The 26,238-nt window shown below is 40.1% G+C and overlaps 2 protein-coding genes across 7 annotated transcripts in view; both read right to left on the bottom strand.

Annotated features, from left to right (window-relative positions):
• The window catches only part of LOC138051676 (uncharacterized), a 40,318-nt gene extending 22,980 nt beyond the window's left edge, over nucleotides 1–17,338 (bottom strand). The window contains exons 1-2 of one of the 6 annotated variants that reach the window (XM_068897940.1): nucleotides 17,075–17,338; nucleotides 4,111–4,217 (exon numbers count right to left, since the gene is read on the bottom strand). The gene's annotated coding sequence lies outside the window, so the exon portion shown is untranslated. Of the gene's footprint in view, nucleotides 1–4,110; nucleotides 4,218–4,498; nucleotides 4,615–5,436; nucleotides 5,680–11,947; nucleotides 12,945–14,270; nucleotides 14,327–17,074 lie in introns of those variants that run through there. The other 5 variants (XM_068897936.1, XM_068897935.1, XM_068897938.1 and 2 more) reach the window with 5 other exon arrangements.
• A 6,710-nt stretch (nucleotides 17,339–24,048) lies between these two features.
• The window catches only part of LOC138051692 (uncharacterized), a 9,382-nt gene continuing 7,192 nt past the window's right edge, over nucleotides 24,049–26,238 (bottom strand). The window contains exon 8 of the mRNA XM_068897953.1: nucleotides 24,049–25,189. Coding sequence (XP_068754054.1) covers nucleotides 24,495–25,189 — 695 coding nt within the window. The 3' untranslated portion in view covers nucleotides 24,049–24,494. The remainder of the gene's footprint in view (nucleotides 25,190–26,238) is intronic.

Here is a 26,238-nt window from a genome sequence, read left to right as displayed (position 1 = left end):
ACACCGAGGTAACGTTGATATTTTAATAACTGATGTGCAGGTGAAAACGTGGCGTGGTACAACTACAGAGCCACGTAAGAGCTAGAGGAAAATTGTGTCATAAAGGCCTAGTTGCCGTCAGTTCAACATAATCCCTTTCCCTTTTTTAACCGATAATATTATTATTGAGAAATGAAATGATGGTAGAACCAACTGGGAACTCGGAAAAAATCCGAGCCCCAGATGGAATTCGAACCCACGACCCTCCGTGATCTAGTCGGATAGTTTTCGTCGCCGTGGAGGTCGTCCTTATGTAGCATTCATCGAGAAAAGATGAGAAAAATAGACTCGGGTCTGAGCCGGCATTTAAGGATTTTGCAAGTTGTTCTTCTCTTTCGACTTGACATGCAGCGTTTTTTTCCCTTCGAGCCACGATGCTTCACTTATCCTCTTAAGGAGTTTGGGTTTGCTTTCATTAACGTTCTTGACCTAAATTGTCGTAAAAAAATATGAAACTCCAAGATACTTTCACCGAGACGCTCTTAACCCGTCTGGAACAAACTGAAGTGTGCCACTCGAGTATGTAGTTGAAACACGGGCGAGCGCATACTGGATTATGCCTCTTCACAAGTATCTTTCTTTCGTATTTTGTGCATCTTGCAGATGAGACGCTCTTTTTTACAATTTCAAGACAGCTTCCCCAAATTCGAATCAAAACGGCTGATAATGAGTGCTTGTTTCTTTCTTAGTTGTTTCTATGCTTCGAGTAAAGGCAAATATAAACTGATCAGACAAAAAGACGGCGGTTACCACACAGTTTCTTCAGTAATTCTTCAGTAAAGAAACTTCATGGTTACTCCGAATGGATTTATATTCACCACATTGTTATGTGATTACCTTACGTTTCTCGTGAAGAAGAATCGTCCGTTTGGACCTCGTCGAAATATTTCCCGATCTGCCTTCGAGTGTTTGCAGTGTCTTCCTGAGGTCAACAACGGGGCAATAAATGTTCTTGAAAAGCAGTTATCCCCTTTATTCTCTTCTTAAAGTTCATTGCTAGTTGCCAATGTGAATAGGGTAGGATGTTTGAAAAAATTCTTTTCGTTTAGCTCACAGCACAGGAAATGCAATGCCGAAAAATATGATTTTCATTTCCTCTCGAACCGCAACCCAACTCTGTATATCGCCTCCTTTCCGCCTTGATTGTTCATCCCAAAATTATAAGCTGTTTGAACCGCCGAAAATCCATTGCACAGAAAAACAGTACAATTTGGATCAAACTTTGTGTTACACACCGGAAATAAAATATTCGGAGCACTTTAAAACTACTTGTAGCATTTTGCACTTTTATAAACCATTTCCAATCCGAACTTTAAATCACACATCTTGCTGTCGTTTCTAACGGTTTTACAATTTCGCCCACTTAAACTAAAAAAAGTAGTTGCATCAATGAAGAAAAAAGCTAAAACGCCACAGTTTCATCACAAGAACAGTATTCAGTGAAATTGAATTTTATTTTGTCCGTTTGCAACGAAGGATGGAGGAAGAAATTTTTTTTTTCAGCACAGCTTCAGTAAACTCCGTATTTGCGAAAAGTCAACAAAACGTTAATATGAATGATCTAACTATCCTGTTTAAGTTCATTTCACATGTTCTACTTACAGGAATGCCAAGTAAATCCGTGTGAGCTGAAGTAATGTGTTATGATTTTTTCCCGACAATGAGTAAATGAGCTTTGTAAATTTTGGCGAAATGTCTAATTCTAGAAGATTCTAAATGTCTAACTTACGAATTTTGGTGTAAGGTGCTCGGTACTTGATGCAACAAAAAATTGCACGCTTTCTTCCCATCGAAGGATAAGAATTGGAAAGAAAAACGCCAAAGGTAGACCGCACAACTAAAATGTCTAGGCATGCGCAGTTGGAAACCACGCTTCCTTGACCTCATCTCATGTTACTAAATGCCCAAATTGTAGAGTGCTGAACGATGATATAAAACGAAGCTGAACGAAGGCAAAGAGGAGACACATTTCGTTCAACGAATTGCTAATTTTTCAATGGCGTTGTTCAAACCGCGTTTTTCATTGCCATAGAGCTGATAACTCTGGGTAGATTGTTCTCATGAAAGTTCAATTCGGCCAGTAGGAGCCCTGCATGGGAACATGAACCGACAGAAATTTTTGCAAAAAATATTTCGGTGAGGCTAGGTGCCGAAAGCCAGTCTGATTATCGGGGCCGTATGTGTTCAATTGTTCAATTAGACTATCTTTGAAGCCTTTGTTTTATCATTTTCAGGTATCACGTCCAGAATTAATACTGTACAATATTTGCAATTGCTTCCTAAAACAACAAGACTTAAACATCATTTACTTTTAAACAAACCTGCAATACCCTTGTTTATGGTATCCTCACCTTTTAATGCAACTTATCAGAAATCTTGAGATAACTGTTTTTTTGAAAAGCTCTAGGTTTGTACCCCGCTGTTATGGGCGTGACAAACTGTGGAATTGGTGAATTCAAGGTCGTTGATATAAAGCTAGATAACTAATGATTGTGATGGATTGTGTTCGAGAGAGCCCCGACAGGTCTAATGCAAGTTTGAAAACGATGAGATTAGTTACTAAAACTGCAAGCCAAAAAACTCCAGATGTCAACTTTTAGCTTTGGGCAACGGTAGGAGACAGCGTGAATTGATAATTTTAACAGGTTTCCATTCAGATATTCGGTCAAGGTGGAACACTAACACAAAAGGAAAGTACTATAATTGATTTGAGGTATTCAATGGAAAAGTTAGATGGAATTTTTTAAGAGCCTTTCCTCTGAAGTCTACCGAGAACATCGCAAAGTTCTTTGAAGTTAGTCAACGAATTTACGAGGAAATATAACCGGAAGTTGTGTGGTTATAAAATTCAATTTGGTATCCCTGATAACCGCCCTTGTGGATCTATTTATGTCCCAAACAACTCATAGATCACTGTATGACCGGTCCGAAAACATAGAAAAAAAAGAGTACTTAAATAAATATTTTCGTCTTTTGGTGTATTAAGAGTAAAGATATATCAAAACAAATACCTTTGGGTACTTAGTAAGAATTTCTTAACTCTACGAGCATTCCCCTCTCACATGTTATGTTAGCTTATATCAAGAAAAAAGTCGACCTTGCCATGCTCTGGCTTTTTCGCTTAGGTTGCAGCGAAGATGTGGAAAATGGACTTTTTTTAATTTCGCCTCGCGTAAATGACGGGCGTTTTCCCAGATCGGAATGCTTAAAGATTTAACCGCTTTTATCTGTCAACACATAAGGCTTAGCTTAAGTACCTAGACTGCATGGATACCTCGTTGGGTGAGCTTTTCTAGCATCTGAAAGTAGCAAACCTATTTTTTTTTAACAAGAAAGTGCCTGCCCATTCGCGGTTAAAAATAAATTCAGTTGATTGTTTGCAATGAGGGGTGTTTTAACTGCGCGAAGACTTCCCCCAAGTGTTATCGCAATTGGAAATATGCTTTCGATAGTTTTGGTGTCCGCTGGTTTCAATTGTTGGCTCCTGGAACATTCGACTCATGCTTTGTGTTAATATTACATCAGGAAAAAAAATTATATATCACTGAGGACATCTGTGGTTGAATGAATTTATATCAAAATCATGGAATGAATCTAAACTCCAAAAAAAAAAATCTAAAAAAAACTACTGAAAAATTAATCGTCAATAAAACGTGAATATTCATGAACTCAACAAAGAAACTTGAAATTAGATAACTAATCCACGATACGATAAATGTTCTTTCGAAAATGGAGTAGAAACGTTTTGAAGGCAGCCCTTTTCGGTTTGAGCGAAACTCGAAAACTTTGCTTTTGCTACTCGGAAATCGAACGATGCTTAGCAAGAGTCGTTTGTCTTATTAGTACTTTGTCATTTTTAGTAATACTCCGCATCAATAGAACAATTTCATTCGTGCTGTGTTTCGTGAATAACATACACTACGAAAATAATGAATTGTTTTAAAGTTTACAACCGAAATAATTCACGAATTTAAGTTCTAGTTTACGCTTGACGTAGCGAAAGTCCTTTTCCTTATAGTTAGCGTGTCGATGTCACACGCGTCAAACCATGTATTTTTTTATGGCACTCACCAATACTTCAAACTGCAAACCTCACAATCTGTTCAGTTTACGGCGATTCGTTCCTCCTGAAAGAGATTTCCAAGGTCCAGTACAGTGTAGAATGCATTCAACGTTTCCTGGCAAAGAAACAAGATAACATCTGGGGTTTTAAAAGCCATGGAAATCTAAACGCTTGACCGCAATGTCATTATTTAAAGCGAGCGAAATCTGACTCTGTCAACTGGCAGATGTTTTTCAAAGGTTTGCCCCAATCGCGTCATGGGTCAAATGAAATAATCGTCGATTACAAGTTTCATTCTACTGAAACCTCAACGCAAGAGTTACAAAGGGAGGAAATCACTTTTAACAAAATCTGCTCTGTCACCCTGACGTGCGCAATTTCAAAATCAGTTTGTACCTTTGGTCTTAGGATTTCGGACCAAACGCAAGAATCTACAGAGAGTCGAGCTAACGCTCTGCTCTTGCAAAGCGTCTATACCACTAGTGAACACGTTGCATTAGCTATGCAAAAATAGTCACAGATTGATTGAAGGCCGACTAGGCGCCACTTCTTGGGGAAGCAAGTGTTTGCTAATTGTCAACAATCTATTGTTGTTGATGTATAAGCACATGATTGTATTTCGCGGTAAAAAGCAAACAGAAAGGGCTAAAATGGACGAAAAGGCAGTTAGAGTTTACTTTACAAAGTGCACAATTTAATTACGTTCAGATTGTGTTAATTGGAGACAGAAAGAAACCTCATTTGGTTATTTCAGTTGTTTTGTGATTAAGTTATTTCGAGGAAATTCCACTGTATCTTTCTATCTTCGATCTTTCTATTTAATTTGCTCCTTGCAAGATTAATTACGTTATGAATCGATTTCTAAAACAATCCATTAACACAGAACTGTTTATCGCAAATAATTGAATACTGTTTTCTATAAAGCACAAGAAAGGCAACAACAAACTGGACATTCATGTAAACTGGCAAAACTTGGTGTAATTCAAAAATGGCAGAAATTCAGTTTTGTAAAATCTGAGTCAAGATATAGATCTATAAAAGCTGGAGTACATTGCGTATGATTTGGATTTGCCAATTACTTAAGACTCTAGTGATAACTTCTACTAGCATACTAGCGTAGTCTAAGCGAGGTTGAGGCCTTCAAATTGAATAGGACACAAATAGGGGTGCCGAATGGTAAATTCCAACTCGAAGACTCACCGAGACGCCGAGACCCTAGTTAAAAATCCGAGCTCGAGACTCCTTGGTAAAAAGTTTCGAGACTCAAAAAAAGTAAAAACAAACCATGCGAAAACGAGACTTCGAGACGCTTTCGAGATTTAGAGATCCTGCACGTTTTTCGAGGTACCATTTGCCACCCCTACATATGTACATTTGTACCTGAGTGAAGCGGAGCAACATCGTTCCATGGGCAAATGCAATCAACAACAAATTCGAAGTTCGCGTTTTCTCGGTTAGTTTTTAAAATCTTGCATTCTCATAATTAAAACAGAAATAACTGCAGATGCTTGATACTGTTTCGGGTTTAGAAGTCAGAGAAATGTAATCGATTGTAGGCTGCTTGTCGTCTCGGAGACCAAAACATTTTACCACACCGGAAAAGCGTCTCTTTCACTTTGTAAACAAGTCCACTTATCGCTCTCAGAGGCGGCCCCTTTTGGCACTTGGGGCTGTATCTTTCTATGATTTCCCGACGTATTTCCTGTTTTTGGCCAAATAAATTCGAACAAGGTGTATCCTTGACAATTTCCAGTGCCAGACGGGCGAAAATGAAAATAATCCGTGTGGTTTTGACTATAATCTTCGCACATAGGTAATTTTGAAAGATACTAAAATAAACTAACAGTTTTGAAAACTTTTGTCACGTAAATGTCGCAGCAAATCGTCATAAATCGAAACAATTAAGTATTGAAATATTGCGTCCTCGAAAAAATCCTGTTCCGGTATAATAGTATTTGTTTGCTGGCTTCCAAGAAGGCAATTTTACTTTTGCTGGTTCATAAATGCCATAAATTATGAAGTTCACTGAATTATGTATAACAATATCCACGTTCTGTTTGAGGAAAAACATGAGCGTCAGAGTCACATTATTCCACGGACTGAAAAACGTTTTTTTATCAGTAAAGGAAAGAAAGTTACGCAAAGACTGAACTATGTAAGCACACTGAGGGTCACAATTTTTTTTTTTTTTTTTGGGACTAACAACTACGGATGAAGAGAGTGCTAATGGCTAATCTTAAAAAAAAGGCTGGCAAACTTTTTTCAAGATGGAACTCAAAAAGTGTGAGATATAGAACTACGTTTTGTAATAAACCCAGACAGTATCGATCAAAATAAATGCGCAGTGAAATAAAAAGGCTTAAAAGTGCCCTAGCTTAAGACCCACCCAACGACGACAACTTGGGAATTAAAAGCATCTTGGTGTCCATTTGACGATCTATGAGCTACCAACACGTGTGGCAGAAGATTATACCTGGAGGTAACACGTCGTAAATTGAAAAACATCGGATTTCTTCAAATTTTAAGGCTCGCCGGTCTACACAGTCCTAACGTTGTTTGGCAAAGCATGTCCAACACATTCATCTGACAAGAAAGTATGGCAAACACACCATCTAGCATGCATGCATGCATGCCTCACAAACTAAAATAGTTTTGTTCACGATCTGATTTGTTTTAATCACTTAAATCTTTTATAACAATGATGGCAGAACTTGTGCCCATGGCTTAGATCCTGGGTTTCCAAGGAAAATCGAAAGGAAGACGAATGCCCGATAATGGGACAACAAAACGACAGGCCATTCCAAATAAAGCGGCCTCGTGGCTACGCAGATATGTTTCGCAACCTCTCGAGCTTAGCACTGAAAAAAATGCAAAATATGCAAAGACAAAGCTGAAAAGAAACGTATCGTTTCTAAAAGTGCAAGGGTTATGTAGCAAATTTTCAATAAGAGGCGAAGATGCCTTCTTGTATGCACGTCAACTTGGTATTTTTTTCTTTCAGTGGAAAGTTTTTTTCTTTTTTTATTATTATGAATTTAACAGCATTAAGGGGCAACTTCCGAGAGTCAATGACGAGGTACAGACACAGGGATTAAGTAATCTTGACAACTGTAAAATTGTACGTAAAAGCAGGAAACATGTTTTCCTATCCGGGAGATTGAAATAACACAGTTTAAGGGCGAAAAGGTACGGTCGAACAATACTCGATAAATTACAAGAGAAAAATAGCAAGATTAAACGAATCATGGCGATTATGGGTATCGTTAGTCCTTGCAAATACGCGTTCAGCTGTTAAAGCAGGTGCAGAGAAGAAAGAAATTAACAAGCTAGGTGAAATATATCAATTGTTATTCAAACGGAACGTTGAACAGTGCTACCTAAAGAACTGCCACTTCCAACAGCAACGGAAAATGTACAGTTCAAGCTAAAAGCCGGAAACTGAACAATTAACCCCCGTGCCAAAAAAAGCAGACTTTGTTTCGTTTTGTTTTTCCTTTGTTCTTTGCAAGGGTTTCGTCTGACAAATGCCAGACGATGGAGGCCTGCTGTAGCTTTTTCGTATTACAAAACTAATGCCCTCCACGCCCGTTTAAGCGTACTTCAAAGTGACTTATATATCTTTGCTTCGTCTCAGGCGCGTGTCTTTTACTTTATTTTGTTCGTATTGTTCAGCTTTGTACGCAAGCGAAAAAGCGCCTCTTTTAAACTCAGTGTGAACAATATACTTTATTTCTAAAGTTGAAATTCACACTTTGCAACCAGACATAGTTTGAGTGCTAGTCTGTTTTGGAAAAATGTGAATTAAGCTTACAAACTGTTACAATTGAAAGATCCAAGGTTTCCACACTCCAGTCTGGTGTCTTCATCGTTTGTCTCTACTCAGTTAGACTGTTTTTGCCACTGATTCCGCTGCGGTGATGAATTATCTTGCCTTGATTTTTTTTCTGCCGAAAAGCAGCGAGAATGCGTTCATGGAAATTTAAATGAGGTTGATAGCGTGACCTTGAATGGAAAAGACTTACTCGTTTTTTCTTTACTGTGCTAAGCGATTGGATTAAAAGTCTTGCCCTAAACTATCAGCCATTCAGAGGTACTGATACTGAACCATTCAAATTGCCTGTTATTTTTTCCCGCGTCCAAGCGCGGCTGCAGGTGTGTATGTTAAACCTTAGTTAATAGAGGGGAATGTTTGTGAAATCCGACATATTTCTTTGTTGTAGGTTTTTGTTCTCTTTTTTGGCCTTGACCGTGCACAAAACACAATGGTTGTTTACTCCGTACTCAGGAACTAACCAATAGAAACGTGTTGGTTACGTAATTCATGCATATTGTATGAGTGCAAACAAAAGATTGTGCACGGCCGTGGACTTCACAACCTAAATCTTGGCATCTTTGTTTGCTCCTTTGATGTTTGCCGAGTTTCAAAACCAGTCGCCTCTATTAACTATGGTTAAACTGGGCAACTTGCAACAACGATTTTTCGCGCAACACGGCGTCAACTTTTCGTGGTATGTGACACGACTCAACTTTTCACGCAACATCTTTCAAAATATGTAATCGGCAACATACAGGAGCACAACATCCAGGATCGACTTGCAACATTTGACTTGTGTCTCGGTGTGAACAGTACTCTGGGAAGGTGTTGGGCGAAAAGTTGATGGCGACTATGTTACACGAGTCGATTTTCTAAAAACTCTGCATCTTGCGCTGCAAGTTTTTAACCCAATTAAAAAACTTGCAATATGTTGCCGAGTCAAAAGTTGCATGGAAAATCGTCCCCGTGACCATGTTACACGGTGTTCGCACAACATTGTTGCACGAAAAATCGTTGTTGCAAGTTGACCCGTGTAACCCCGCCTTGTTGAGTGGCTCGTTTGATTGTCTCAACTTCTGTTGTGATTGCCCAAAGATAGCAGTTCGGTTTTACTTTCATTGCCCCCAATGAGCCTTATTCGCCCGGCTGCCAAATTGGCTATAGACATTAGATTTCGTACCCCGAGCCTCGAGTTGAAATGTTTGCATGGGAACGAGTTTCGGTGGAGCAAACCAAAGTTTTCAACCCCTCGGTCATTTAGCAAAAACAGCTTAGGTGATTCAAGATTATCGCGTAATGATCACCCCAAGTGCAACTAATCAGAGCAGAGAATTTTTAACAATCACCTATGTAATTATACTAAAGGTTGAATAACCACAGAGGAAATATTGAATGGTCTCCTCTACTCGTTTGCTTTATCTTTAATCTTTAATCAGTATACTTCTAAAACAGTAAAACCTATATTAGTTCAAAGCAAATTTTTGTTTTCCATTCTGGTCACATCCCGTGCAGTAATTTCCCTTGGCAGGACTAAGTTCCATACAGCTGAAGGTGTTTAATTAAAGGACATGCCATAGCATTCTGGTTTGAATAACTTAGAGCCTCAATCCCGGAAGAAAAAGGAAATGATATCATGGAGTATTTTCCTAATAATGACGACGGAGGGTAGTGGCAGAGTCGATCAGAGGAAGGACTGAGTAGGCTCCAGATGGAAATACTGCTGACTCAACTGATTCATTTAGAATCAATTGCGAATGGAAAAGCGCAGATCACGAATCCGTAAATCTGGACTTGGATTATTTGGATTTCAAATCCAGCAACCCTTTTTGAAAAAGAATTCACCAGATCAAAACTCCGGATTTCGATTCATCGGAAAGGAACGCGAAATCCTCTTTAAGATGGAAAATCCGTTTTTGGACACACCCTAAGAAAGATGACACTCCAAGTCGAAACATTCAAAGACCCACAGAAATCTAGTTCATTTTCAGTCAAGCGTGTACCGTGCGAAGTTCATGATAAGCAGAATTTGCAGAAGGCTTCACACTTAACGCTTCAATTCGCAGACAGTTGAAGTATCCACGTGCTTTTTAAGTATATAATTGCTCTGAAATGACTCGAGCGCATTAAGCTCTTAAAAATGCAGCAATGAACTTTCAGCAAATACAATATCTCGCAATATCTGTGCACGTGTTGTTTTCGATTTCAGTAGCGTTTTGGTACCAACACGGCGCGTTCCATGGTAAGCCGTAAACTTCAACTTGTCGAAAGGAAATGGAAGAGGTCGTCATAAAAGAAGGAAACAAACCGAGAGCCATCGAAAATACGCAGATTAGCGTAATTTCCGAAGGTGATATCGACATCAAAGGCAATATTTTATTTACTGTTTCAAAAACTCATTACATATGAAACCTCCTTTTGGCAAAGTGGAAGAGTGCATGGCCATATCTCATATTTTTTATCCGAATGAGCACTGGTTTTTATAGTTGCCAGTTCTTCTTAGCTGGGTGAGAAAGTGGACAGAATTCAACGAACTATGAAAGGTTTATTGAAAAATAAAGTTCATTTTGACTGTATGATTTCCTTAAGAACGCACAAAATGCGCTTTTATCAAAGCTGTCTTGGTTATATTCTACGCCAGCTTGTCGCCCGGCAATATCATCCCCAATATTGCTATAAAGATTTTTATAGGAAACCGAAATTCGCTTAAGTTCATCAGGACAGCTATAATTTCGGTGGCGTATTCGCATTGTCATTTGATGGGGTATAAAGAATGACTAAAATTGGGGAACTTTTGTGTCTGACCAGAGCATACTATGACAAAAAAGAAATCGGATCTCAGATGTTTTTTCCAAGGAGCAATAGGAGATTTGTGGAAGGGGTTATTTCTTATTTATGTGACTGAAAACTCACTATGTCCTTCTAGTATTCTCAACTCGCCTTTTAAATTAGGACACATTTTTAGTGTTTACACAAATTGTGTATTGGACTTGTAGCTTCTCCTTTTGAGGTCATTTTACGCATTGAGATTATACTAAGTCTGCTTCATGTTCATAACAGCGTTAATTAAGTAACCGAGAAGAGTTTGATGCTGAAAGGAATAAAACTACAATTGTATATATTTTGCCTTAAATGTCCTTGGGTGAAAAGACAAATGATGTCCACATAATTCTTACAATAGTAAAACAAACTTTCAAAATCGTAGTCTTCAGCTCTTGGACAAAGTTATTATGAGGTTAATCTGTTGAAAGTAGTGAAAGTCTTCTACGTTGCTTAATTAATGCGACAAGATCGGCTTAATTCAAACTTAACGATGATGTTTGGTGCCTTCTGATGCAGAGCGTTTTGATCACAGGCTACTGCGCATATTTGTTCAATGACTCCCATTGTGTTTTTTATGGTTTTATGCTTCGCTGGCTTTTAAGCGCACTCAACCTCAAATTATTTACGTTTAGGTTATTGTTTTATTTCCTTTTGAGATTGAAAAGGAAAAAAAAGTCTCATCATTTTCGATTATTTTTCGGGGTTGGAGGCGAAGCGAACGTAACTTAAGTTCATTAGAGAAGTTAAGAATCCCTGGGTAATTCTCAGCGAGGAAGCTTTAATCAAGAAACAACAGTAAATTCGAGCTGAAACAGGGAAATATACTTAACTAACTGGTCTGAAAGAGCCCTGCACTTACATAATGGCGAATACACGAGAGATCTGTAAAAATCGGCCTGGCTTCAAAAATACGTTTCTGCATTGTTTGTCGGCCGATAGCGGTGATCAGGGCCCTTGAAGTCGAGGAACATTGCGACTGGGAAAATCTGTAATCTACGAATCGTTTTATTAGAATCAGCATGATTCTTTACACACTATTGATGGCTAAAAAGGATTGTTACAAGTCCGATGCAAGCACAGAATTGTAGAGGAAGTTGTCGTTAGGAAAACTTACTTACAGGTCTAAATGAATAATACGTTGGGGACAACATGATCAAAATGGCACGCAAACCAGGTGTCTGTATTAAGTTAAATGGAAAATGTTACTATACCTTTCGAGTTCAAATGTGCTTCCCTTTGGTGACCAATATATTTCAGCTTTTGGGGTTGTTTTTGCACTTTCAAATTTCCGTGAAATTTGTGTTGATCGAGTTGAACTCCCTTGTTGACGTTTCACTTGAACTTTCAAAGACAAGTTTTTGTTTTTCTGTGTTTTCGCCCAAAGCGTGGTGTAATTGTTTTCTTCGTTTCTACGGCAGACAAAGACACGAGTACGGTTTAACTTATGCAGGTTGCTTCGCTCATTATGATCTCGATTTCACCAGAGCTGTCAGAATACAATAGTGTTGGCTTTATCCACGACGCGGATCAAAGTCTTTTTGAGATTCGCTCGGTTGAACACAAAATAGCCTTCGCATTTAAATGAAGAGCCGTTAAAACGTGGTTATTCAATGGGTTGACCGCGAGTCGTTGAATTTGAGTGCATTTAGTTATGCTCTACAGTCACGCAGCGATTTGGGCGTTCCTTGTTCGTGTGACGTGGCCACTCGGTTGCGATCATTGAAAAACAAAAATCTAGAAAAATGGAAAAAAATACCTAAAGTGCAATATCAAACATATGATTTCCCCGACTACATAATGAAAATAAAATAGAAAATACGTGGTTATGATTAAAAGAAACTCATTAGACTTATATAGTGAAACGTAACGGAAAGCTAAATATGCATAGCTAGGCGGTCACTGTTCGCAAAAAAGCTGAGAGCATGAACGATGTATCTGACAAAGCCAACGAAGGAATTTTAATTTCCCTTATGTCATCAAAAATAAACTAAAACCCCATTGTATTTTATTTTGCAGCGAAAAACCTAGGCGAAGTTCGAGTTTTTTTAAAAAAGGTTGTTCCACCTGTCGTGGACACTTTCGTGTTATATGCCGATAAATAGCGAAAGAAATCCTGTGAATATTATTTCCACTTTGATCACACCAAAAGGGTTTCGAAAACTGAAATCTACAAAAAGAGTCAACAAAGACATCTTTGCGAAAGGTCATTTAAAATCGGCTCTTTTTTTAGTTAACTCTACAATTTCCTCTTTCAAAGTTCCATTTTTTTGTAAAGCCGCAAAAGACAGGATTTCAAGCGTTATTGAAACTGATATCATAATATCAGTCAAAACTACCACTCGGCTCTTTATCACCTGGAAAAAAACGATAAAACTTGTTTCCTTGCTTTTAAAAATTCCATTTATTCATTCGTAAAGTTTTGCGTTTCTATTGAAATCCATTGCAGTGTGCGTCACTAAAGCGCTCTCTGTTGGCTTACCGCGCACTTCGCAGCCAGTTAAAATACTGTTCCACCGCACGTGTAAATGCAATTCTCGTGCCATACAACTTCTCCACCTCTCAACAAGGACCTAATGACTTTTTGTCTGTTAATTGAATCGACGAGTTTCATGCAGCATGATTTATTGCTAAAAAATTGCGTGTAAACTGGGGAGTCTCCAAATTTTCATGCTCTGCTTTTAAACCGTCCTTTTAACATAAACTGAAACCAAAGGTGCAGCATTGAATTCTTTAATATTTCCACGCGAGGTCAATAGCTTATTTGTTTCCTTCTTCCAGCCGGGTTTCTAATGACGCCGATATGGTGATTAATTAAAAGTATTTCCCTTTCTTAAGAACACAAGTTTCACCAACGTTAAGAGATCCCTTTATTAGAAAAAAACTAGAGTTATTTACGGGAATTTCTTTTGGCATCAGTGTAGTGAAAGTACATGGTCAGCGGTGATATCTTTTTTTTTAAGAAACCGAAATCATTTATTTCACTGATCCTTTTCACGAAGCTTCAGAGATCGCCCCTTTACTTGCGACGCAAATTTGTCTGTCCGGCTTCGAAATGCAGACATTACTTTCATTACTCGCAAATCTACTATCAGTAATAAACTTTGAACTTACACAACTACAATACTAGAGAACTTTCTAGACTTTTCCCGTTTTTCGAACTTTTAGACTGCACAATGAATAGCAGACCAAAATGCCCCACTCCCCCCACCCCACAGTACACAATGTTGTTCAGGAAGATGCGCAAATCACCCACGATAAGAAATGACAAGAATTCCTTCATGAAAAAAGTTAGTTTTGTTAGACATGTAGAAAAGGAAGTTATAAGTGTCTTCGACCCTGTCTACTGTAGCCTCTACACTGAAATATTAATGAAGTGGACACTACACCTACTTATAATTCATCCATTTTTCGGAATTTGGATACAGTTTCAGTTCATCGTTTTGACGAACTCATACAGCTTCACTTTGGTTTCACCTTTAGGTAGATTTTTTAAAGTTTAGAAAGATCATAGCTCTGGTATCACTGACAACTTACTGCTGAAAGTCTAGATCTGTCCAAGCTGTGAGCGGCTTCTTCTGCGGAGTTCTAATGGAGCTTAAACAGTTTAATGCTTCAGCGAATAGATAATCTCAGTCTGTATCGGCACGGACCCAAAAATATCTTTAAAGGTTTCATGCATAAGGTCTATTTATCGGTTGAAACTATAGCTACCATGATCGACCAATATTTAACGAATGGTCACTGACTAGAAAAAGAACACGAGCCAATTGTGGACTGAAGAAAGAGTGTACTGGTGCAGCTAACGTTTTGAAAACAACCTCGGTTTTAATCCTAATCGACAATTAGTAACTGTAGGATTGGCTATATTGTAGTCGTGTTCTTTTCATGGCGTAGGTTGAGCATGGTTCAATTCGGAGCAGAGGTTAGAAACCTCTCATTCCATGCAGGTTGGTCCGAGATCGGTTCTCGGACTTCAACAGGGGTTGGGCATAGTTTTCTTCACGACCCTACTCCGTGAAGTAGCTCAGTTGTTCCGCGGAAACTATGGTTTTCCCCACTTGTCAAAAACCCGTATGTTCACTTGCCTTGGTCTGCTTTCGATTTGAATTTTCTCCCAACATAACTAAAAACCTCTGTGCTCAGCTGCGACTCAAATAATGGAATTATTATCATCATTGTTATAACATTATGATCCGATTTTGACAAGACAGATTGTCACGATTAAATATCAAAAGGTAGATCGAGTTGGTGTATGATGCCTGTGACGCTGTTTGTAGAAAGAAACAATTCATCTAGAGATAGCACGGTTTGAAAAATGAACGGGAAGGAAACAAGCCTTTGGCTGTTCAGAATAACGTTCACCGAATATGTTGTTCCTTGATACTGATAGGAATGCAAGACATCAAGTATTTGGTTATGAAAGAGAAAAAAAATCTAAACCCAATTCTAGGAATGGTCTCACTCTGGTCGAACGTCGTTGAAGTAAGACTATTGCAGTATTTGATTTCTTGTTTCTCTTTCTTATTTTTCCCGGTGATTGTCTCCATTCTCATTTTAAAAACTGATTAATTTATGACGCAGTACTGAATTGCGAAACTTGTTGTCGATTGTTGTATTGGCGAAACTCGAGCCAAATATCAACACCTTTTTGTCTACTCGCCTTTTCAATCTATCATGGCCTTTCAGCGTACTAAGTTAATTACGGGAACAGACAAAACCCGTAAACGCATCGAGCAAAAATTATTTTTCCGAATCTCCACTGAGTGTTGATGCTTCAATATTTCAAGTTGTGGTTTTCTTTCTGGCTTGCGTGGACGTCACCTCTCTGGTGTCAGATCATTTAAAACTCACAGCGAGCTGAGCTGATAACCGTCTGTCTGATTAAGTACTGAAACACGATTAGTATTGGTAAACTTTTGGGTGCTACTCGCTTTGAAGATAAAGGCGAAACACTTCTGCATCAAAACCTTGAAGAGTTTCAGAAAAAGGCATTAAGCTAAGTGACAGCGATAACCGAAGTTATGGGAAAGCAATCACCCCAATATCCATCTGCTCTCGGGGCCCATTCGACACATTCTCTTCATATATTCCAAGGCCAACACAGAGGCCCTCTAAAGGACTTTTGGCCACAGGGGCCCCGGTCCTATCAATTACAGCCGAGTTTGTCAGTCGAAGCTATTCAGCAGGTCTCACTATACTCTAAATAGTTTTTATTTCACGATAATTAATTAGAGATATAGGATATGGTGCCGATATTTCCACGTTTTTTGATACAGTTTTAAGTATTGTTAAGTATCCCAAAATATCAACGAGGTTCCAGCTGGTTAGCCCGACATACTACCACAAAAAAAATATCATTCATTGTAATCCGAATTGTAAATATTTGGTAATTTTTGTAACGCTGTAAAATGTAGCCATAATTCAAACATGGAGTGCAATCGCTACAGCTGAACTCAAAAGTAATTTTTTTAAAAATTCAATTAACAATGGTCAGAATTTTCCCTTTTCCAAAGAGTTGCAAATGACTTTTACTTCGTGTGCTACAGAGCTTGGCGAGCTCTTCAATTAGTGTTGAGGGGAGTGCACTTTGGAAAAGAGCGGCCCAAGACCTTAACATTGTTTCACTGACAATGACATTGCAGTCGACCGCCAGAAATGACAATTGTCCTTAAAACCACTGAGATAATTTCGATTTTTGTTTGAATTGGATCAACTAATTGAGTTCTTTGATTAGCATTTAGCAGTCAAGAGAGACAATGGGAGAGAATCCGTTTCTGCAGGAATTCCTTGCGTCGACGTTCTTTCCTTTGCATTTCTTATGTCAGTGGCACACAGATCCAATGTAACGAAAGTCTCGGTGTGTACTTTTTTAAACAGCGATATTACGTCGTATGTTTGAGATAATGCTCCTTCACACCATGCTTTGGGTTTCTTCAACAAGACTTTTAGTCATCAGCTGCAGAATCATTGAGTTACAAAGAAACGATTACGGAGACAACGCACAGCGGATGTTGTCAGTTCATTTCACAAATGCGCCCATTTGGCTGTACGACGTTAAAGCCCTCTTTACACTAGCACGATAATCTGGCACGGCACTCCCAAATTTCGGTACCGTACTATGTTTTTCGGGCGCGGCACGGTAAATTTTTCTTGCGTAAACAGAACAAACAGAAGGCATACTAGGTACCCGTGCCAGAAATTATAGGGTTGGAGATGTGCTCGACACTGCAAATATTGGTGTCGTGCCACTATTTTGGAGTGCCGCGCTAATTTTGTGCGTGTGTAAAAGGGGTTTAAATCTCACGTTATTTCGACTCGACTTCGATGATTAGTCTCACCTTGTTTTCAGTTCGCTTTTTCTTGACAAATGCTTTGTATTCAGAGTTGAACAAACGCGCGACGAATTGGTCTTCGCGCAAATACGAACACGTCCGCCGGCAAGCTGTTATTTTCGCCGGCTCTCCTTCACAAAAGATTAAATTAATGTTTGAATTTCAAAAGTGATTCAGTCAAACAATATCGACTAAAAGGCTAAAGAAAACAGAAGACAAAACCACCGTTTTAATACCAACAATTCCAAAGAAGTTTGAAAATGGGCTCTAAAGGCCAAATTTGAATAACCGTTTCCAAGAAGTCTCGATCGTCTAAATTAAATATTAAGCTTTTCGCTTCCTTATGGTCTTTTGTCTGTCTTTAACATTAAAAGCCTTAATCTTCTTTTAGCTTGCGGTCTCGTCTTTTTCCAAATAGCCACAATTCCTTGATGCGACCTCGAACAGGTTAATTAGCTTGATTTGGTCATTCAAATATAGCCACGTGTTTCTTTGTCAAACCCTTTCAGAGGCTCAGGTGGCACTATTGTTTTGTTACCATCTGTCGTACTCGATCTGTGTTGACCCAATCCAGTTTTCTGAGCCTTAGAAATCAATATACGTAGCCGTAAAAGCCAATTTACACTTGGAATTTCTCGGCTGCCTTGCCAAGAGCATAATAACATTGTCTGGGAGCATGCACGCGCGACTGCCGCTTTTTTAAGCAGCCACGAGCACATCCCAGAAAAGAATACGCGTGTTACCGGTTTCCAATTCACCGGCCGTTAGAATACTCCGATCTCTTACGTTCAATTGCTTGATGAGGCTCAAACATTAAATCCTGGCGAAGCTTTTTCACTTAACCGTAGATAAGAAGTAACATTTTTGGAGAGGTGTCTTATGCAAAATACGGCGAAATACTGATTGCAAATTAATTCATGAAATGGCGCGTCGCTCTATTTTTCTGAGTATCATGATACAATTTATGATTGTATTGTGCGAAGCACGTCGAACGTCGACGCCCTTTTGTTTTCACAGGTAAACCTTACGAATTTATGTTGTTCAGGGAGAACAATGGTCACAAAGAATCACACGGACGTCTGTGTTGTTTAGTGCGTGTATCAAGTTACCGGCGTCGCAGTTTGTTTATTTGAGGAACGACGAACCCGTACAGCGCAAATCTTGTCTTTCCCACGGCCTGTTGATACTTCGAACAAATAATCAACCACGCGACCATTGTTTGAAAGTTCGATTGTGTTTTCGAACACTCGATCACTTTATGCTATACACGTGTGTTTGCCTCTCCAACACGTGGCAATGATTGAAGTGTTTTTTGACGTGTTAAGATGTTTTGTTCAACACAATGCTGATTATCAGGTGCGTCATATTGACTAGTCAATTCCCACGGTCCATTGGGGTTTTTCTCAGTCCATGCTACACTTGAAAAGAAAATGAAACACCTGTTAAACTCAGCCTTTTCACAGCATCCGCATTGCCCGAAGTCCCTATTGTAAAGTAAATGCGATGTTTAGAAAAAAAAAACTATTCTTGATAAAAGCAACGATCGAAACTCGTACACTAAACCTATATTTTACGTTAGAGGGTGGGCACTATTGCTATCGCGGTGTGCACATCTTCGATCCCGGCCCAGGAATAGACGAGGTCATCCTCTTGAGTGCATCATGGGTAATCAGAGAAAGATGGAGAGAAATTCAAAGATTTGTGTGGAAGTTCAAAACGATGAAAAGTATTCATGATATGCAATTTTGGTTTTTTTTTTATTTTCTGAAAACAGAAGACATGCGCTCAAAGGTGCGGCAGAAGAAACTTGGCGAGAATGGCTATTGTATAAATTATTTTATTAAACAAAGTTTCTGCCATACATTTCCTGTAATTCCAAAGGCACAAAATTACAGAGAATATATGATGACAAAAAAGCAATATTTAGAAATTACAAAGAATAGTCCAGTTCATCTCAGTTGTGAGCTTGGATGTATTTGTTTGGTTTATGAAGGCGAAAGTCTATAAAGTACAGTCATGTACGGTTTATTTTGCTTTGAATTTCCCTACCGGCAAACCTTTGAATTTCCCGCCATGTTGCCCTCTACTGATACTCAAATGTATTCCCGGAAAGGGTTTCGAACCCAGAGCGCTGGGATCCACAGCCGAGTGAGTCCACAACAAATTTTGACCACTGTGATAACGCCTATCGTTGTCGATAAGAGTACAGACAACGCTGAACCACTTTCGATTTGTTTTATATCACTATTCAACGCCAAAGAAAGTGTTTATTTCAGAGCGTGACCGAAATCATGGCACAAAGAAAGAGCAAGCGTTGTCTATGCCTATGTTTGTAACTTTCTCGCAATATGATTGGTTTAATTCCCAAAATGAGCGTTCCTGATTGGCTATTACATTGCGTGACAAATTGACGCAAGCATGACGCAGCGTTGTCTAGACTCCTAACGACAACGGCAAAAATTAGCCAATCAGATTGCGAGATTACATGTGACAAGCAATTGTGGTTATGATCAAATTTTGACCAAAACACGAGAATGCGACAATGAACCATTGTTTTATCTTTACTTTAAAACCGTTCCTATCCATTCAGTTACAGGATCGTAGTTCACCTGTATGGTAGAACCCGAACAAGACGAAATAATCGCGAATTTCTGACGACAGCGCTAAGTTTTTCTTTTGGAGTGACTACGGTTTCGTTAATGATGCCGTTGTACGTGCTTCAACACGAATGCTGAGGAGGAGGCAGTGCAGGCCAGTGGTTAACGCGCTTGCCTTGAGGTCCGCCTGGTGTGACTGTGCAACCCGTTTCTTGAGATCCCGGGTTCAAGACATGTTCTGAACACTCGTTGAATTTGTTCCAGGTAGTACCTGGTTCAACTTCCTGGCTGCGCTTGTAAATAGCCAACTGGTTTGCCTCCGGGCAGTTGGGATTCTTAAGGTCGTTCTGCTCAATGCTTGGAGATGTTACCTACTATAGCTACTCTCAAAATCCGAGGGTAAATAATGATACTTAGTACTTTACTTAGTTACGAAGACGCACTGTGAAAGGGATCGCTTCACGCTCTGCTTTTGTTTCAATTCATTCAAGCACAACCGATTATCTAAAATGGCGATCACAAAACAGCAGCCAAAAGACGGAACCCCTAAAAGATATTTCCAAAGCGAGACTGAAAAAAAGGGACCGGGTACTATACAAAAGAATGACAGATAACATGTCATAACATATTGCATACACATTTCCATTAGGGGCTATTTTATTGCACAAATTATTATGGAGCTTGATTGGTCTGCATCCACGGTTGATTGGCAAATCATCCGCCTTTGCTTATGGTATCACGCCTTTTATAGTGCGACGCTATCTCTCTGCTGTCCATTGCGGGCAAAGTGTTGGCCAAAATCATTTTAAACAGGAAAAAGACCATCTCAGAAGAAGTCCTTCCGGAATGTCAGTGTGGTTTCCGAGGTGGCAGATCCGCCACAGACATGATATTTCGCCTGAGACAGTTCCGGGAAAAGGCAGTTAAGCAACAGAAAGCCCTCTGTTCCGTATTCATCGATTTTTCAAAGGCCTACGACACTGTGGACAGGGAGACCATTTGGAAAGTGTTGGAAGCATATGGATGTCCAGACAGAGTCATCATTTTCATCAGACTTTTCCATGATGGAATGATGGGAAAAGAGGTAATCGGAGGGGATATCAGTGACGCATTTGACAACAAGCACGGCATGAAGCAAGGATGTGTCCTGGCTCTGACACTTTTCACGCTTCATCTCGCTGCAGTCCTGGAAACCATGGGAAACACCTTAACCAGAGGTGTGTACCTCAGGACCTGGACAGACAGAAAGCTGTTCAACCTTACTCGGCTAAAGGCGTGCAACAAAACCCGAGAAGTGTGTGTTCGGGAACTTCTGTGTGCAGATGACTCAGCATTGGTTGCCTTTGACCCAGAAGATATGCAAAAAATTGTTGACCGTTTCTCTGCAGCCGCTGCTGACTTTGGGTTGAAAATCAACTTAGCCAAGACATAACTCCTCTGCCAGCCCCCACCTGATGAGAGGAGTGCTGAAGACGCTCAGGCGAACCTACTGGTCAATGGAGTGGTGCTGAAAAACACCGAATCCTTTACCTACTTTGGCAGTACAGTAACTGCCACAAATTCATTAGACCTGAAGGTGGACTGAAGGAGCCAAGCAGCCACAAAAGCCTATGGTGCTCTGTCCAAGCGTTTCTGGTCACGCCCTGACATCCGGCTCTCAACGAAGATCAAAGTTGCGGTTCTCCCATGTCTGCTGTACTCTGCTGATTGTATGAGCCTCTACCGGAAACACACCAGAAAGCTCACCAGGATCCAGTCTCGACACCTCAGGCAACTGCTGCATATTAAGGACGGTGTCTACTAATTAAAGATATTTTTGCCCCGGTTTATGATTGTGCGGGAACTGTAGATCTTAACAAGTGTTATTGAAATCCAAAAAGAAAATTGGGGGTAACCACGCATTTTTCAAAGATAATTCATGAATAATATTGGTAAAAAGCTTTAAAATACAAAGCAATGTATGGCGTTCTTTCTCAAATTGAAGCTTAATTATCTCTCAAAAATGCATGGTTACCCTCAATTTTCGCTTTGAATACCGAGAGTACTTACTAAGATCTACTTTCTCCGGATAGTTTTTAACCGCGCAAAAATATCCCTGTATTAGTAAGCATCACCGATAGGAAATCCGAGTGTCTCGAGATGCGCAGAACGTATGCGCAATAACAAATAGTAGGCACCGTCCTTAAGCTGCAGGATAAAGTGCAAGACGCTCAGTTACAATGGGCAGGAGACGTGAAGGAGGATGCCAGATGAGCGCATACCCTAACTGCTGCTCTATGGAGGGCTGCAATAGGGAAAAAGGAAACCTGGGGGACAAAAACTGAGATACAAGGATGTATTAAAACGCCATCTGAAGATGAGTGGGGTGGACGTTGCCCACTGGGACGAACAGGCCCTGGACCGACATAAATGGTGAACTGTGGCGCGCCACTCGTGTTACCAGAGTGAAAGAGTGCAGACGAAGTGACTACGAAAAGGCACACATAAGAAGACACTGTGTTCCGGACCACGATTATCATAACTTTCCTTGCAAAAAGCTGTGGTCCCGCTGCCGCTTAAAGGCGGGCCTATAATGGCCCACAAACGAGCCTGCCGAACATAACGGCCAAATGTAGCTAACTACTCACATCTACAAGTCATCATCGATAAATCGATGGACTACCGATATTTACCAGACTACAAGCGGCTAACCATCCAATGCCACATACTCATTAGGGTTTAGTCGTCCGTTCTTTGTGGGGCAAAGGCCATTGACAACGCTTTTTCATCGGACTAGTGAAGACCTCTCTGCTTCTCACCAGTTGGATTCCATTCCCTTCAGCTCAATTTTGCTGCTCTTCCTGGGCCACCCTTCCCTCGGTAAAGAATCAAACCGGAGGATTTCAGGCTCATGCTTTTGAACGTCACCCTATAGAAAACAAAGCATTGTACGTCGAAACTTATTTCTGGGCTTTAGCATTATGCTCGGATTGTAGCCGGATGCATTTAACCTTCCATGCCATATCCTTCGCCGTTCTAAAGTAAACTATTCTTCGCTTGCACTGCGTTGCAGTTTCTTCTGGATCAAATCGACCAACGGCTAATCCTGATCACATGAAAGTGCCGAGCCGTAGGAACCTGGCATATCAAGTTCGATTTTAGATATGGCAACCATGCCTCACAACTTGACCACCGAGACGAAATTTAGGAAGTTTTTTGCAAAAAGGCTAAGAAGTTAATACGTAGACTACGGGGCATCGTGCTAAAAATTGCTAATTATCATGATGCCTGTATTGAGCTCATTTATCTTGCTAAAGTATTATGTAAAAATTATGCCGCCCATAATATTTCAACCCTGTCCTTCGATTTGGGGTCCCATATCAGAGCCAGCGACTCGTTTCTTGAACTCGGATTTCTCGGGCCCGAAACTAGCCTCCTGCCCTTGGGTCAACCCGAGGCTCTGGTGACGAGACTGGAGGTTAGCCCGAAACCTCCATCTGCTTGTTTCAAAAAGATGCAGTTGCAACTGCGAGGATCATAGCTTCACTTGATTTCATACGCGCAGTTCATATATATGATCCATTTCATATATCATTTCATCGTAGAACTATTACTGTTAAAAAATGTCAACTGGCCGGAGGCAAACCAGTTGGCTATTTAGTACAAGTGCAGCCCCGAAGTTGAGCCAGGTACTGACATGACCAATCTGAAGGAATCTTTGAAGCGGGATCTCCGGATCTCAAGCCAAACTAATCTCGTCCCCAGAGTCCACTTCCAATTTCTGCGCAGTCGTAGTGAAGGTTCCTTTTTGTGACCGTTGACAACCACTGTTGTTTCAAATTTCTAAGCGTGCGTAGACGAGCCGGAAGTCCGTGATTTGCGGACTTCCTGCCTTGGAAAAGGCCAGAGTCCGTGTTCTTGATGCTGACCAAAAGAAAGGCGGACTCTGGGGAGGAGATTGAAGACAAACGCCCTTACGACTGGATTGCGTGACATCTGTGCACCGGTAGCCCTGTTGGTTAAGGCTGCCATGCGGAAGGTCGTGAGTTCGACTCCAATCCAACACTCAGGGTCTTAAAACAACTGAGGAGAAAGTGCTGTATTTTTAATGACATCTGCAAATGGTTAGACTCCATAGTCTTTTGGGATAAGGATGATAAACCGTAGGCCATGTCTCACAACCCTTCAATGTTCGTATGTTCGTAAACCTGTAGGACGTAAAACGGCGAACCCACACACTATTTGCAAAGAGTAGGGCATGGAGTTCCCGGTATTGAGATGTCTTCTGTGGTGCACGTGTATCATAGCTGGGAGGGTAAATGCTCGGAGATAAATGATTGGACAAACGTCATTCCACATGGGATGCCGCTAAATGGCATTTACCCAGAAAAATTGGACACCGAATGAAATAATTTAGCATTTTTATTCTTTATTGTGACACAATTTTACTGTTCGTTGACTTAAAAATATGGGGACTGCATGATGTAAAACGACTACCATTCTTATTCACAACCTATTAAAAATACGAAAATTGTAAATTGGTTTTAAATAATTTCCCCGCGTTTCTATGTACGCACATAAATACAAAAAACCCTACTTTTTAAAAAAAAGTAAACATACATACAGCCCTCCTCATCTAAAAAAATAGACACGTAACATTCACTCAGTTTAATTCAAATGAACGTCATTAAAAATTATTAAATCCGTTTACTGCTCTTTGAAATCATTCTGAAATCATTTCACAAAAAGACTGGGTCGAGTTTTCAATCAGGGAAAATGTGATCAAGATTCATACTTTGGTTTTAAATGAGAAACTTAAATGCCCAACTGCTCCCCCATCCCCCGAGAAGCTAGTTACATGGAATTCCCGTTTTATGAACAGAACTGTTTGACACCGCAAATGGAGCTTCGGGTAGTTCCGCTTCAAATTCTTCGAATTCCAAGTCATTTAAAACGACATCTCGCCGTTGCGCGGCGTTTTTTTGTTGAAAAGCTCGACTGTATTTTAACGAGCTCGCAAACGATGACCTGTGCTCAAGTTCCGGTCTTGAAATGGGGTCTTCGTTCAAGGGAACAACTTCCGGTGCATCATCAATCGAGTTCATATCCGTACGACTCATGCGGCTCATTCTGCTTTCATTCAAACCATCTCTAGGCAAAGCCCTAGTTTTTCGTGCAATGTCTGTTGTATTCAAATCACCTCTCACGTGCGCAGACCGAGGAGGAAGAGTTGACCGCGAAGTACTCTCAGAATCATCGACTGCAGTTTCAAGTCGTCTGACTTGGTCTCCAGAAACTTCTGTTGCAGTATTTTGATATCTTAAATTTGCCTTGCCCTTTACAAGTTTTAACTCTCTTTTTATCAGTTTCTTCGGTCCACTCAGTTTCTTGTACCTCCGAGGTTCATTAGTGGCAAATACACCGTCACCTCCCAGGCTAGAGCGTGGAAACGTGTGTGACGAAGCTGATGTAGATTCAATATTGGGCATGGACATTGACATAATCGGGTCGTTCCAAGCCATGCTTTTCCTGTTGGCCTTTCCACCTGCGAAAAAGAAAGACCAGCGAATGGTAAGTAATGCTTGAGATCTTCTAAATGCATGTGGTACAATAAAAAAACAAAGCCATCTCTGGCATCCCGCGACAATTACGACTTTCTCAGGGTTAACTGTGCGGTCCATATAATGTTGGTGCTCCCGTATTGACCCCATAAATCCCTTTGCCAGTAATATTCGGGGAAGTGTAAAATACAGACTGCGGACCAGGGGTAAAATGCAGACTAAGCTTATAACGTAACTGTTGAAAAAGCCCAAACCCAGTTAAGCCTACATGTAAATATTGTTTTATGCCGAATGGACCATATTACATTTCTGTACTCAGTTACCAAGCCTTTGAATACAGGCGAGGCTGGAGTTGACCTTGCTTTGATACAAACCTCACTACTTTTCTTATTTACATTGAAATTCATTAGCATTACAACAACATGATTTACATAAGAAAAGCAATGAGGTTTGTATCAAAGCAAGGTCAACTCCAGCCTCACCTGTATTCAAAGGCCTGGTAACTGAGCACAGAACTGTAAAATGGTCTATTAGGCCTAAGATTAGCACTTCTAAAGGGTTTGGGCTTTTTCAGCAGCATTTCACACTGACTGGTGATATTCTAAAAGCTGGAAACCTAAGACACCTATCAAACTACTCACTTCCCTTGTAGGATGGCATAAAAAGGCTATAATACATTCCAACCAAAAACAGGCTAACAAGAGAATTCTATAAATGCAAGGTCCCAACAACTCGTTCTCATGTTTGATCTCGCACTCGTAATCATGCACTCAAAGCCAAAACTCAAATCTCAAACTAGCATCCTAAACTGAAGGTCCAGCACCCTTTTTTAAAATTCAGTTGCATTATGATCAAAATCATACTACGAAAATCACCGAACTGTGGAATGGGCTCAAATTTTTATATCGTCGCCACACCCACTTTTTGTTGCTGCCCCGCCCAATTTCGTCAAAGAATTAAGTTGGTATGTGAGACGGATGGCGCACATTACTAGTAAGGTGCACCATCTGTTTCTGCACATTCCACAGTTCGG

Source organism: Montipora capricornis, chromosome 6 (genome assembly GCF_036669925.1).
Source record: "Montipora capricornis isolate CH-2021 chromosome 6, ASM3666992v2, whole genome shotgun sequence".
In the NCBI taxonomy this organism is placed as follows: domain Eukaryota; kingdom Metazoa; phylum Cnidaria; class Anthozoa; order Scleractinia; family Acroporidae; genus Montipora; species Montipora capricornis.
Note: the sequence above shows the minus strand (reverse complement) of the source record. Positions and strands in the feature narration are given on the sequence as shown.